The sequence below is a fragment of the Vigna umbellata genome, chromosome 7 (assembly GCF_029865625.1).
Source record: "Vigna umbellata cultivar VRB3 chromosome 7, Vumbellata_1.0, whole genome shotgun sequence".
NCBI lineage: Eukaryota > Viridiplantae > Streptophyta > Magnoliopsida > Fabales > Fabaceae > Vigna > Vigna umbellata.
In genome coordinates this window covers 32084873-32100000 of record NC_142171.1, presented here as the reverse complement: position 1 = coordinate 32100000, position 15128 = coordinate 32084873, and the positions used below count along the sequence as shown (strand labels likewise).

At 38.5% G+C, this 15128-nt stretch overlaps 1 protein-coding gene across 1 annotated transcript; it reads right to left on the bottom strand.

The window, feature by feature from the left end:
* Positions 1-6886: 6886 nt before the first annotated feature.
* On the bottom strand, positions 6887-12623 carry LOC148195746 (uncharacterized). The gene is made up of 6 exons (XM_088094996.1): positions 12431-12623; positions 8436-8937; positions 8237-8363; positions 7880-8158; positions 7684-7788; positions 6887-7604 (listed from the first exon to the last, which is right to left on the bottom strand). The coding sequence occupies exons 1-6, from the start codon at positions 12510-12512 to the stop codon at positions 7071-7073; spliced, it is 1629 nt and encodes a 542-aa protein (XP_087951122.1). The 5' UTR covers positions 12513-12623; the 3' UTR covers positions 6887-7070.
* Positions 12624-15128: the final 2505 nt, after the last annotated feature.

Genomic DNA, 15128 nt, shown 5'->3' with positions numbered 1-15128 from the left:
ATTCCAGCTGCACCAACAAACATTAGACTCTCCAAAATAATTTATGCATTTAAAATCAAATTTTAAGTCTCTCTAATTCCCAAACTCCGATAAAGCCAATCATGCAAAATCTTATTCAAATCAATCATTTAAGCACAATTATTCCTCTAAAATTTTGAAATTAAATCTAAAATGTGGGTATAAATATGCACTCATCATATCCCAACAAAGGGTTTGATGCTAAGAGAGAATAAAGTTATGATGCTCAGGAGTTTTCATGCAAATATATGTTGTAAGTGTTGAGTTATTGAGTTCCTTTCCTATGTGGAGAATAAGCCAAACAATGTGGACCATTATGTCTCACTTTGATTTAGTGGAGATGTGTTAGATTAGTAGGGCATATTAGAGTCATTTGAAGAGAGGGAAAAGCGAAGTGAGAGAGAAAGGAAGAGAAGACGTCATTCCCACATAACATAAAATCTACACTGGTGTTTTTGTTGTTATGAAGTCTTTCACCGTTGGACCAAACTTATTTTTGGACAATGGGTTCCAGACGTATGGTTCTTCATTCTGACTGCTCGGATTGTCAATCAGAGGTGTAGTTTGGGAGAAAGCAACCTCACATTAGTAGCTCTGTTTTGGAGAATTTTTTCATCATTGTGAAGTCGTTCATGGTTGGATCGGACTACTTTTTGGACAGTGAATTCCAGACTTATGGTTCTTCATTCTGACTATTCGAATTGTCAATCGGAGATGTAGTTTGGGAAAAAATAGCTTCACATCAGCAACTCTGTTTTGGAGAATTTTCATCTTCTTGGTTCTCATTTATAAGCATTATGCTTAGTTAATTTGGCTGATTGAAAACCTTATTTAGTGTATTTCTTGATTCAAGTGATGTATTAAATGTGTTTAAGTATGTTTACATGGGTATGTGATGCTTGAATGCATGTATGATGTGTTAATTATGTTTCCACGTGATCTAGGATTGATGTATGTATGTTTGAATGCTTGAATCATGTCCAGGATGTATTTCAGTTCGACAATAATAAATTATCAATAGTTATAATCAATTACATGCGTGTTGGTTTTTAGTGTGGTTTTGAGAATAATCGATTATCTGGGATGATAATCGTTTATCCCTTCTTGCGAGATGCTTCTAAGTAAATTTGACTGAGATAATCAATTATCTTAAGTAATAATCGATTATCACAGTGCATTTTGGTGAAAAATGGTGAATTTGATGAAGAATGGACATGAACCAAGCTTGACGAGCTGTGGAACATGATGATAATCAGACATTGAGGTTAGTGGTTATCTTTAGGGTCAGTTTGAATTGTTGTTGAGAGTGGAGCATGAGTGAGTATTAAGGATGTACCTGAGTATGTGATTGATGAGAATGAGAGTAGAGGATAAGTCTACTTGTTGTACCTCGTAAATCTTGGTTCTATCTATGGATAGGTAATTCCTTTTGCCTTGTGTGCATTGGAAGGAGATGATTTATAGGGGAGGCTACATATGTCCTGTAGGGGGAGGCTACAGGTGAGATGTAGGAGCAACTACATTCGATGAGGTAGGGTAAAAGAGTGAGATGAACTCTTTCCACTATGTTATTATGGTATGGTGATGCTCATGATGTTGTTCATGACTGTGATAGTCATGATGGTGATTTGAAGTTGAGGGCAGGAAGCACAAAGTTTCTTGAATCTTTCCCAATACTCACTAAGATTTTTTCTATCTCTCCGTCTTATATCTTGGATTTCTCTTTGGATGGTTGATAACGCAGGAAAATATTTTTTAAGAAAGAATCTTTCTATAGTTTCCCAATTCGTAATTCGTGCAGAGAGATAATATCATCACTCTTGAGTTGTTCCTTGAAGAGTAAAAGGAAAAGCTCTCATTTTAAGGCTCTCTATTGTGATCCATGGAGATCTAAAATTTTCACACAATATGTGGAACTGTCTTAAGTGTTTGTGTGGATTTTCCCTTGACAACCCATTGAATTTAGGTAAGGTATTTAATAAGTCAGGTCTCAACTCCCACTCCTCATTACCGATAACTGTGTTGTGGGAGATGGCTAACTGTCGAATATTTCTTTGCCACATTCTCTTTGGGTTAGGATCACGTGAAAGATCAGAGGATATATTTCTGGCTAGAGATAATGATTGTGGTATGGCTTCAGATGTAGGAAGTGTTTCCTCTTCTTTTTCTTTCTTTTGTACTTTTATTCTTGTTTTAGAGAAAGAATTCAAATAAGAAATAAGTAAGACTTTGTTTGGGTCCACTCCCAGGAAAGAGGGTGTGTCACAATGGACAACTTAACAGCCAAGTATTTCCTAACTAGAGTATATTCAAAATAGCCTCAAATGTTTCTCAAGCGAAATTCTTAATTAAACCAAGAACAATTTTTTTTGCCACAATAAGAAAAACTAAAGACTACAAAATAATTCAAACTAAATTAAATGTATATACATTAAGAAAAAAATATAAACAAATGAAAATTAAAATAAAAAATAAGAATCAAAATATTCAAAATACTAACCGTATTTCCTAGCAACGACACCAAATTTGATACGCTGTTGTTGAAGCTATCAAATTAATACTACTTTTCAAAGCAATTTCAGTATTTTCAACTAGTATTCAAGAAAGTAGATAGGGTTAAAGTAACCCTGAGTCGTCTCCCAATGAATATAGAACTGCTTTTCAATATTTGATTGTTATGAATGCTATACAATGCTCAAGAATAAAATTGAGAAACTATGCTAATGAAGTTAATGTATGAAGAATGTTTGAAGAACAAATAGGAAACTTAGAAACAATTATGACGAAATAGGCTAATTTCACTGCTTTTCCAAGATAGATTCATCATCGGTTGTCCACAGATCATTGTTTAATTGATTATTGTTCAAGTTTCAAATTAATTAAAGTACATTCTTAATTAGTTTGAGGTTGATCATGCAGTTAACCAAAGTAGATTCTCAATCAAATGCAAGACTTTTCTAGATTATAATCAATGAGTTCAACCAAAGTACATTCTCAATCAAATCCTATTGTGTTTAATCATGTTTATTCTTAAATCTCCTAACCAAATTAAAAGTTAATTAATCAAAGTAAATTCTCAATTAATTATAGTTAAAATTATTTTCACCAATAAAAGCACATTCTGAATTGATAGGAAAAACCCGTTTAATCATATGAAAGTTCCTAAAATCAATCAAAGTAGATTCTCAATTAAACCTAGAAACACTGAAACTCATATGATTAATGTACATATAGATTCAAACACCTTATGATGCAAAAATCATTGCTTTTAATATGATTAAGAGATGAAAAACATACAAGAAGAATAGTCAAATTAATAAAACTAATTTAGACTAAAAGAAAAATTTACATGTGATTATTAGATATATATATATATATATATATATATATATATATATATATATATATATATATTGTCAACACCCAATTTCGTCCGGATAACTAAATAATATAGGTCTTTCTTTTTTATTGTATCTTATTTTATTTTATGTATTTTTATATAATTTAAATTCTGTTTTTATTATTATTTTATTTTGTTTTTTTTATTATTTGATTTGATTTTCTATATTATTATTTAAAAAAAAACAAAAGAAAAAGAAAAAAAAGGAAGCAGGACACGCCCAGGTACACTCGCACCCAATTCTGAAAAAGAAAAAAAGAGAAAATGTTCCTCCCTCACGCACACTGACACACGCTCCCTAGCTCTCCACCCCTCTGCTCCTCTGACCCGTAACCACCCTAACAAACATCACACACATCCACTGATTTTTCTTGGTCCCTTAAGCCAAAAGAGATCACTCGTCCATTCTCTCATCAACACCTACTAACCAACGCAACTCGGCCCTCCCAACCAATCCATTTTCTCTCCTCCTCTCACGTCTCACTCTCTCCAATTACACCACCGCGCTGCGTCGCTGTTTAGGTTTTCTTCTCTCAACCGAGCTCCTCTCTAGATTTTACTCACTCCGACGACAACCACCACTTCCCGACCAACCACCACTTCCCGACCAATCACCACCTCAACCCATCCTCCATATTCACACACTTCCTCACACTACCTTCTGTTTCTTCCTCAGATCTAATCTTATCAGGATTTTGAATCCTCTCCAAGCAAACACCATCTCCAATATCATCATCTTCATCTCCAACACCACGGCAGCACTCACCATCTTCGTTTTTCTTCTTCATCCATCATATCCAACACCTGAGATCAATCATACCTCCCTGCCATCACTTCACAGGCATTTTTGTTTATCCACACCAAACCTGCAAGAAATATAAGAAGCAACCCAACGAATCCATTTTTCAACTTTAATCATCATTTTCTCATAATCCAATCAACCCACAGAACATAACAAATCCAGCCCCTCACACTCATATGCGCACACCACGGGCTTACTGTTTCCCAGTAGACAAAATATCAAACGAAAAAAGATGATGAAGAGGGAGAGTGATGCTGGCGGTACCAATCAGGAACCGAAGTCCGGCGAGGACAACGGTGGCCAGCTTTTCATCGACGGTGGCTGTTTTTGCTCATGACACTGGTAGTGTCTTGGTTCAACACGTCTGGACTCGCTCTTGCGGTGTTCGACGGGGAAGGGAAAGAGCTCCAGTGACGGTCGGCGATGGTCTTGACGGTGGGCGACCGAGCTAGCGATGGTCTCGGCGGTGGACGGCTGCGCTCGCAACACCTTGGGCCACAACTTGCAGTGTTTGATTTCAGTGGAAGGGAAGAAGATAATCATCTCCTCGCGCGTAAAGGGGAGAAGCAGGTAGGAGGACCCGATACGGCGGCTAGCAATCCCTCCGGCAGTGAGCATCGGCGTTGGCAGTGGTGGCATCCTAGGTTGTTTGGTGGTGGAGCTGAGGCGGTTGCCGGCGTGGATCGCGTGCACCGGCAGCGAATCTGGGCCGTGCGAGAATAAGACTGGAAGAAGTGGTGGCGCAGTGGTTGGTTTCGGTGGAAGCGGTGGCCGGCGATGAATGGGAGCGCTTTTCTCTCACGCGCGAAGAGAAGAAGAAGAAGGGGAACCTTGTGTTGTGGCCAGCAATGGCTCCGGTGGCGAATGTCGTCGTTGACGACGCCGCGAACTACGGTTAGCGGCGGCCGGTTTGTGTGGAGGCTGAGTCATGGTCGTGGGTGGCAGAGGTGAGTGTCTCTGTTTTCTTTCATTCAGAGGAGAGGACCCTGGGTCTCAGCGCTGCTTACACAAATGAGCCGAAGCTAGTAGAACCCCTAATGGGTTTCTGGTTGGGGATGAATGGCTTTGGGCTTAGCATGGGCTGCCTCCTTTCTTCCTGTTGAGATACAATTCCTAATCACACCCCTTGCCATATGGGCTGAAACCCATTTTGTTTCTGCAAGTAAAAAAGAATTGGACCTGGACACACATTTCGGGATGCACCTCCATTTTCATCTTTACACCTTGGCAGATTCAAAGTTGGAAAAAAAGGAGCCTCAACTTTACTCCGCACCTCTGGTTTTTAATCTCTACACCCCTATTCTTGTTGGGCTGTTTCTCTTGCTTCATTTTTATGCTTTTGTTTCTTTATTTTTATTAGTATTTGTTTGGTTATTAGTTTTTACTGTATGTAACCCCTTTGTATGATAACCCCACTCCTAGATCTTGTCTTTTATTTTTATTTTGGTTTATTTGTTGCACTTTAAACACGAAAAAAGACGATAATAAAAAATAATAATAAATAATAATAATAACAAAAAATACGTTTTGAAGGTTAAGCACACGTGTGACCGCTCGCGTCGTCCTTGTGCTAAAAACCTTTTCTTCTTTCTTAAATAAAAATTACAAAAAATATGTTTTAAAGGTTAAACACACGTGTGACCGCCCGCGTCGTCCTTGTGCTAGAAACCTTTTCTTCTTTCCTAATAAAGGTAAAAATAATGTTTTAAAGGTTAAGCACACGTGTGACCGCTCGCGTCGTTCTTGTGCTAGAGACTTTTTCTCTTTCTTCTAAAATAAAAATAAAAACATTTTAAAGGTTTAAGCACACGTGGGATCACGCGCATCGTTCTTGTGCTAAAAACCTCTTCTTCTTTCTTATAAAAATTACAAAAAATATGTATTTTAAAGGTTTAAGCACACGTGTGACCGCTCGCGTCGTTTTTGTGCTAAAAATATCTTCTTCTTTCTTATAAAAAATTACAAAAATATATTTTAAAGGTTAAGCACACGTGTGACTGCTCGTGTCGTCCTTGTGCTAAAAACCTCTTCTCCTTTCTTATATAAAAATTACAAAAATACGTTTAAAGGTTGAACGCTCGTGTGATCGTCCGCATCGTCCTAGTGTTCAATACCTTTCTCTCTTATTTACGTATTATTAAATGAGGATATGGGTGCTCGTGCGATCGTTCGCATCAGCCACTACAAAAAAGTAGGGCATTACCGAAGGCCAGAAGCCCTCGGAAAATGCCAAAAGCCGTCGATAATGGACGTTTACCGAAGGCCTATCGACGGCCAAAAATCCTTCGGTAAATCCCTTGTCGCTAACCATTACCGAGGGCTTCTGCCCTTCGGTAATTACCGAGGGTCAGAAGCCTTCGGTAATTACCGAAGGGCGAAAGCCTTCGGTAATTTCCGAAGGGCAGAAGCCCTCGGTAATGAGCATTCGAGGGTATTTACCGAAGGGCGGAAGCCTTCGGTAATGGCCAGACGAGGGCATTTACCGAAGGGCAAAAGCCTTCGGTAAAATGCAGAGCAGGTTTTAGAGAAATGGTTTTCCCTCTGCAACCCAGACCTGTATAACAAATTTAATTTACAAACAGACCTGCATAACAATTTTCAAACACATACAAACATGCATAATGTGCATCTCAAAGATCCAATCAATGATCAATATCCAAGGCACATCAAATAATCCACAGGACATCCATTAATGTATAAATAATGTATTTATAGTTCAAACATAAAACAATGTAACACAAGGATGTTGTAACATCCAAAGTCTGTAAGTACATCTAACATTGAAATGATATCAACTCAAAATGTTCTAATATCCAAATGTTTGTCTAACAAGTAATAAGAAAATGAAACCTAATAATGTACATAACTATCATCAGAATGATTTTCATCATCCTGCTCCTCTATTGATGGCTGGACTGGTGTGGGTTGGACTGATGAGGGTTGGACTGATGAGGGTTGGACTGAAGTGGGCTGCTGAGTGGCAGCAGGTGATGAGGACGGTCGTGATTGGGTGGGAGGGATATTTTGTACGTCCTGTGAGGTTTGAGGCAAGACAGTCATGACCAGGGCCTTAAAATTTGAAAACTCTGCTCTGAGATCAGTGAGCTCCTGGTCACGTTGATGGAGTTCCTGCCTGAGTTGAAGAACCTCGTCAGGAGTACTGGTGGAAGAAGAAGGCTGGTGCTTCAGAGTACCTCCTCTGGATGCTGTATAGTTTGCAGCAAGCTGTCCCGCACCATACACTCGTCCCTTTTTCTTCCCACCAACGGTGTCGATCCAGCACTGCGTCCTACGGATGTCATCATCTGCATTACTGGCATCATCCGGTGTAGGAGCTGACTCATGTTCAGATCTAACCTGTGAAAGTCTCGTAGAAAAGTCTTCCTGTTGAAACATTAAAAGCAATGTCAGAGAACGACAGTATAACAGAAATAAAAAATTAGTAATAGTGTTATTTGCTTACATGAGTCTTCCGAGATCTTTCATCAACAAATTCATTAGTTCCCTTCCGAACATGAGTCTGTGCAAAGACCTCATCAACATGGACCGCCCGTCCTAGAGCCTGTGCCTGTAACATAATTAAGAATTACAAGCGTACATATGAAATACAATATACATAACTTGTGTATGAAAGAAAAAGTTATGTAATGAGATTATACCATACGAATGGCATGCTCATGAATGGTGATCGACCCACCAGTATGCAGGGTGCCACCCCTTTCAGACGCTCTGTTCCGCTGGGCTTTGGCACACTTATTGCGGAACTCTACTGTATTCCAATGGGCCAGTAAAGAGTTCCAAATGTGCTCACCCAGCCAGTTAGGGCGCTGTGCTGCATTCCGGGCATCCCTAAACATCTCTGACAGCCGATGAGATGCTTTCATGTGGAAATTTCTGTGTATCTGAGTTTCATGTTCAGGTTTCCACTGCACCTTCATCTGTAACATTAAAGAGAACAAACATTGATTACAGAACATACTAAAATATTCCCAACATTAGTGTAATAGATTGCTCACCTGAAAGCGCTGCCAGAATGGCTTCCTGTCGTCCTTAGGTATTGCTCCCCAAGTAGGCCATGGAGTTAAAAACTGTTGCTTTATTGAACGTGTGATGGCCTGGGAAGCAACCCTAGATGGAATAAACCTGCATAACAAAACTCATTTCAATTACAATATGGTTTAAACATCAAATGATATCAACAGATTATAAACTTACCCTTTACCATAGGGCTCAATCCATGGTCGATCATGGAGGGGCGGGTCAAGATCTTCAGCATCACCACTTGAATCTGGATCACCAAGTGGTGTGACGGTCTCAGAAGGAGGTACAGAAGATGAGGAAGGTATAGAAGTAGGGTCAGAGAGAGGAGTGGGGGTAATAACAATAGGGGGAGGAGTGGGGGTGGCAATAATAGGAGGAGGAAGAGGGTCTGTGGCAGGGGTTGTAGAAGGGTGTGCTGGAGGAGGAGGAGAAGGGTCTACTGCAGTGGTAGTAGAAGGGTGTACTGCAGGAGGAGGAGGAGTGGGGTCTACTGCTGGTGTAGGAGTCTGTATAATAGGGGTAGGAGGAGGCCCCACAGATGATGAACTACCGGGAGCAGGGGTAGGTAGTCTAGCAGGCACCCTAAGTACATACTTTGGTGTCTGCCGTTGCCTCTTTGTAGGCCTTGCTACCCCTTTTCCTTTATCAGGACGCTCTGAACCTTGTCCTGTCATTACTGCATTGAAATGGTTACAAACAAAGCGAATAAATATAAATAAATAAAGAAGGATGAATTGTTTTCAAAGTCAATGTACAAGTAATTGCATACAACTTAAAGATGGTATTTTAGATAATGGTAATGAAATGATAGTCCAATTTGCTACAATAGATGTTCAACATTCAATCATCGTCATCATGATCATCATCTTCATCTTCATCTTCATCATCGTCTTCTTCTTCTTGTTCTTCTTCTTCATCGTCATCATCATCATCATCATCTTCTTCTTCTTCTTCATTTGCTTCTTCTTCTTCTTCTTCTTCTTCTTCTTCTTCCTCTTGTTCTTCATCACCTTGTACTGTTGCTTCTAATTCATCTCCATCACCATCAGGGTCGACCAATGCGGTTATACGTTCAACTTCGATAATTTCTTGTGGTTGTGACATTTGGTCAAGTTGGTAGGCTACATCTTCCTCAACTTCATTTGAGTCTATGCGACCTCTAGGCTTCGTTTGTATTGCTACGGCCCAACCACGCTTGTCAATATTGCGAAATGGTGGATATGACACATAATAAACCTGTCTCACATTAGATGGTAGAATGAAAGGATCAAAAGGCCCATATCTTAATCTCTGGTTCAGTTCGACAATATTAAAGCGTGGATCGACTCTAGTACCAGCTCTAGAAGGATCAAACCATTCACAATAGAAGAGTACCACTCTGTTTGGAGAAGTAGTGCTGTTGTACTCTAACTCATATATTTTATGAATGATGCCGTAGAAATCATCATAAGACCCCTCTGTTAGGCCCTTGACATACACGCCACAATTTGATGTTTTCTTTCCTTTAGACCATTCATGTGTATGGAATTTGTAACCATTGATGAAGTAAGTGTGCCATTCTTTGACACATCTCATTGGCCAATTGGAGAGATGTCTTAACTCTTGAACCGTGGGAGTTAATGCCTGATTAAAAACCTACAAAGGTAGTAACAAAATTATAAAAGCAATGGTCAAATTTACCTTGCTCTAAACGTAGGAAAAACTACGGACCTGATTTCTAAACCAATGCGGAAACTCTGAGTGTATTCTAGCAGAAGTGTTTCCTTCTGCGACTTGCTCAGCCACAACAAATGAGCTGGTACAAATGAAATTCATTAGTGTATAACAATTAAACCGTTTGATAGATTAGAGATGGATGATGACATACTCAAGGTACGGCTTTACTTCACTGCAATTGATCAAGACATGGACATGAGCAGAGTTTAATTCAGCATCAGTTAACCAGTGAGTGAATTCTTTCCCTGCGTGACGGCCTGTTTGTCGAAAAACTGATAATGCACCTTCACGTCGTTCAACTTGCCATTGCATTTCATTTCTGACATGAGTGGGGGACAACATGAAGTTCTTGAAATAATGTGAACAAAAATAAGTTGTCTCTCTGTGCAAGTAAGCTGCACAAATTGAGCCTTCCACTCTAGCTTTATTTTTAACTGAGCGTTTGGATTCTCCCATAAACCTTTCAAAGGGATACATCCACCTGTACTGCACGGGTCCCCCAAGCCAAGCTTCATATGCAAGATGTATTGCAATGTGCTCCATTGAATCAAAGAATGCAGGAGGGAATATTCTTTCCAATTTGCAGAGAATAATCGGGATATTTTCATCCATCTTTTTAAGGGAATCTTCCTTTAGTGTCGTGCAACACAAATCTTTAAAGAAGTTACTGATTTCTATAAGTGGATGTAACACGTGTGTTGGCAAACAACTGAACGCAAGAGGGATGAAAGTCTCCATGAATACATGACAATCATGACTCTTCAACCCTTGAATAGTACCGTTCTGAACATTGGCACATCTGGACAAGTTAGAAGCATATCCATCTGGCATTCTAAGCTCCTTGATCCATGCACACACTATTCTTGTCTCGTCTTTTGACATGGTGTAATTTGCTTTTGGTTTAAATAATCGGCCGTTACCTTGTGCCTTCAACTCTAAGTCTTTTCGTCCACAATACAAAGGTAAATCTTTTCTTGCTTTCTCATTATCTTTTGTCTTACCTTTAACATCCATGACTGTGTTGAAGACATTGTCAAAGAAATTTTTTTCTGTGTGCATGACATCGATGTTGTGTCTTAGCAAGTTGTCCTTCCAATAGGGAAGTTCCCAGAATATGCTTCTTTTAGTCCAATTATGCCATTCCCCAAACCCTTCTAGCCTATTCTGACCAGATTCAGTCACTTTTGGATAGTCTTTCACTCTTCTCCACACGTGTGATCCAGTCAACTTTGGCGGGGGCATATCCGTTTCAAGTTGTCCTTTTCGAAATGCCTTTTTGTTTCTTCTAAAGGGGTGATCAATGGGCAAGAACCGTCGATGGCAGTCAAACCAACTACTTTTCCGGCCATGACTCAATTGGAATGACTTTGTATGTTCCATGCAATGTGGACAAGCTAATCGACCATGTGTGCTCCAACCAGATAACATGCCGTACGCTGGGAAGTCATTAATAGTCCACATCAAGGCTGCCCTCATAAGGAAATTTTGCCTCCTTGAAACGTCATACGTCCAAACACCATTCCATAACTTCTTCAAATCATCAATCAAAGGCTCCAAGTAAACATCAATCAATGATTTGGGATTAGATGGACCTGGTATTATACACGATAAAAACATGTAAGGCTTTGTCATGCACATCTCAGGTGGTAGATTGTATGGGGTAACTATCACGGGCCAACATGAATACGGTGATGCAGACGCCTGAATGTACGGGGTAAACCCATCAGAGCATAAACCAAGTCTGACGTTACGCGGTTCACTACCAAAGGATGGATGTTTACGATTGAAGTGCTTCCAAGCTTCACCATCAGAAGGATGACGCAAAAGTCCCGGAGTTTTGTTACCATCATGCCATGTCATGTGTTCTGCTGTTTGCATTGAAGTAAACAATCTTTGTAATCTTGGAATTATAGGTAAGTAGAACATGGACTTTAATGGAATTGGTTTTTTTTGCCTCCGTCCAGCATGCATTGTCTGATATCGAGGTGAGCCACAGAACTTGCATTCCACCAACATTGCATCATTTTTGCCACTGTCATTGTCATAGAATAACATACATCCATTAACACAACAATCAATCTTCTTCACATCCAATCCCAACTTTGAAACACATTTTTTGGCTTGGTAATAATTCTTCGGCATCAAATTGTTTGGTGGTGTCAAATCTAACATCAGTTTTGTATAGAAGTCCACTGCTTGAATGGGAACGTTCCAATTAGATTTGCCAGCCATGAGTCTAATGCACACTGACAATTTTGACTCAGATGAACCTTCAAATACAGGTAGATTTGCCTCTGTCAGTAAATTGTAAAACCTCTGCGTCGTTTCATTTGGAGGCTCTTCATCATGACTATCGTCTGCTTCTGCAGCATGGTGACGAAGAGCATGGTCGACCATCTCTTGCATGTAGGCAAATTGATCTATCTCACATGTATGTACAACAGTATTCGAACCTGATGCAAGCCGTTTTTCGACTGCAGTGGAGGTCGAAGGAATTTCTTCACCATGAAATGTCCAGACCGTGTAATTAGGCATGAACCCTTTTTGGTAAAGGTGAACTTTGACGACTTCATCTTTCAGAATGCTTGTACATTCGCACTTGATGCATGGACATCGAATCCCTCCATCAAGGGCATAATATTGATATCGTCGTGCCGTCTCCACGAACTCTTCAACTCCTATGACAAAAGATTCTTTCAAACCTCTCCTTCCACTATAACAACGGTCGTACATCCATCCACGATGGTTGGGAAAATGGGCCATGTTCTGTGACAAGCCAAACAAATAAAAACTTAGCCAAAACAGCAACACTCCATGTGACATAAGTAATAAACTTATTACTACTGAAGTCGAACATGGAAGGCAATTTCAACACTATGGTCATAGGCATTCAATAAGGGCATGCAAAAACAAGTCCTCAGTATTGAAATGCATTAAACATCCTAAGGGGTTGTGTAAATAAGTTGGAGGAGACAACTTATTACACCCGAAGTTCTCTTGTCTAGAGTACTTCCACATATTTTGTACGTTCTAAGTGTTTATAGTATTTTTACCCTTCTCATTTCATTGAGAATGTGTGTAGTACCATAGGATTTTAAATGACTACTTAACTTAATCAAGTTGTAGCCTAATAAATGAAAGACAATATACATGAACATACAATATAAAGATGAACATAATTTAGGCAATCAAATATCTATAGAAGCATGGATATATAATACATATAAACATAATTTACGCAATGAAATAGCTATAAAAGTATGTACTGACAATCACATTAGTTAAATCACATCAGTACTTTCCTACCTTGATTTCACTAAGTTATACTTGTTAGGATGTTTACATACCTTAGAATGAGTCTACATTAGGTGAAATGACAATTTCTCACCTTATAAGTACACTTTTATAGGTACTAAAAAATGAAAATTCTAGTGCTAATTTTGGTTTAAATTTGGAAGTGAATTAGTGATTTTCGAGTGTACTATGATTCCTTGTTGTTTCAATGTTTAAACACCTTTAAATTGATCATATAAAGTTGCTTGAATCATCGCTTAAGCTTTACAAACACTGCCAATCATTTTTGGGTTTTATAGCACACTTTTAAACTCATTTTTCTGGTGCAGTTTTCGTTTTCAGTGATGTTTGATTTTGTATACTTTGTATTTTCGAATTGTGCACTCATTTCTATCTATCTTTTATGTCTTAAGACTTGTCTAGATAGTTGTCATACTGTTTTGGTTACTACTTTAATACACTATGCATTATGACCACTTTTAGTGTATTCTCTACTAACTAGTTTTAGGTTGTAGGGTGTCATATTTTGAGTTCTAAGTTGTTTTTCTAGTGTGACTTTCTAATTAGCATTGTTTTACCATCCTAAACTTGTTAGGACAGTTTGTTTGAAGTTTCTGAGGCTAGTTTAGTGTAGTGATCAAAATTTGACCATTCTAGTCCATTTCTAGTACACCTTTTGAGGTTTCAGTTCAGATTTCTGGATTTTCAGGCTTGGAACAAGTTTGTTTGTTGATTTCATATATGTTTCAAGTATTAACAATCAGTAATACACACTGACATTCAAAATATGTGATTAAGTTCATCCAACTCTGATATTACATTATGGAGTAAAAGTTAGTTTTTGGTCTGCTGTGGTGCACACTGTTTCTGCCAGTTTTGTTGTATATAAAACTTGAGACAAGTTTCTTATGTCATATTAAGCATGTCTGAAGTGATAGTCATTACAATCAATCACAATTCTGCAAAAACAGTAGTTGATTTGATTTAAATCTGGTTTTAAGTATTGTATCAGAATTTTATGAGCTTTGCATCGTGCTGCATCTTTGCCATGTCTTAGGACAATTATTAATCTGCTAGTTCTTATTCAGCAACTACATCTAGTTGATTAGGATGTTTCTTGTACATTTCATTGAACCAGCCACCATTGAATCTGGTGTTTTTCTAATTCTGCACCAATCATTAATGCATTTTCTGCATTTTTAGTAACTGTCACAGTGATTTCATGCATCACTGTATTTCAGTGCAGTGTGACCATTTAAACAAGTTCAATTAGTCATATATTTGTTAGGTAATGGATTGCAGGGAGTTATTCCGAAGAGTCTAAATGATCTCGAAAATCTTCTTGTGTTATTTCTAGATCGTAATAGTCTTGGAGGTATTATTCAACTGGGATCTAGAAATTGTAAAATGTTGTCTATTCTGTCTCTTTCTCACAATAACTTCAGTGGGGGTATACCACCAAGCTTAGGGAATTGTACTGGCCTAATAGAGTTTTATGCTACAACCACTAACTTAGTTGGCAGTATACCGTCAACCTTAATTAGGACTCCTTAGTTGTAGGTTCTAAGTCTAAAAACTCTTACATATTTGACAATCAAATTCAAACAATTCAAAACAAAGTTTGACAAAACTCAATGTATACAGTATCATAAACTCCATTCAACATAACTTAACATTCAAAGTGGACATTCACAGCATTTTATAACAGCAGCAAATTCATGAAACAAGAATGAAAATAACATATCACATATAATCATGCAATTTCAGTTTAGGTGACCATACCTTCGCCTTTGTTATCCTTTCCTGATCAAGTATTCTTTGTAGACTCTCTTCCTCTCCTTCTGGCCACAATTGCTT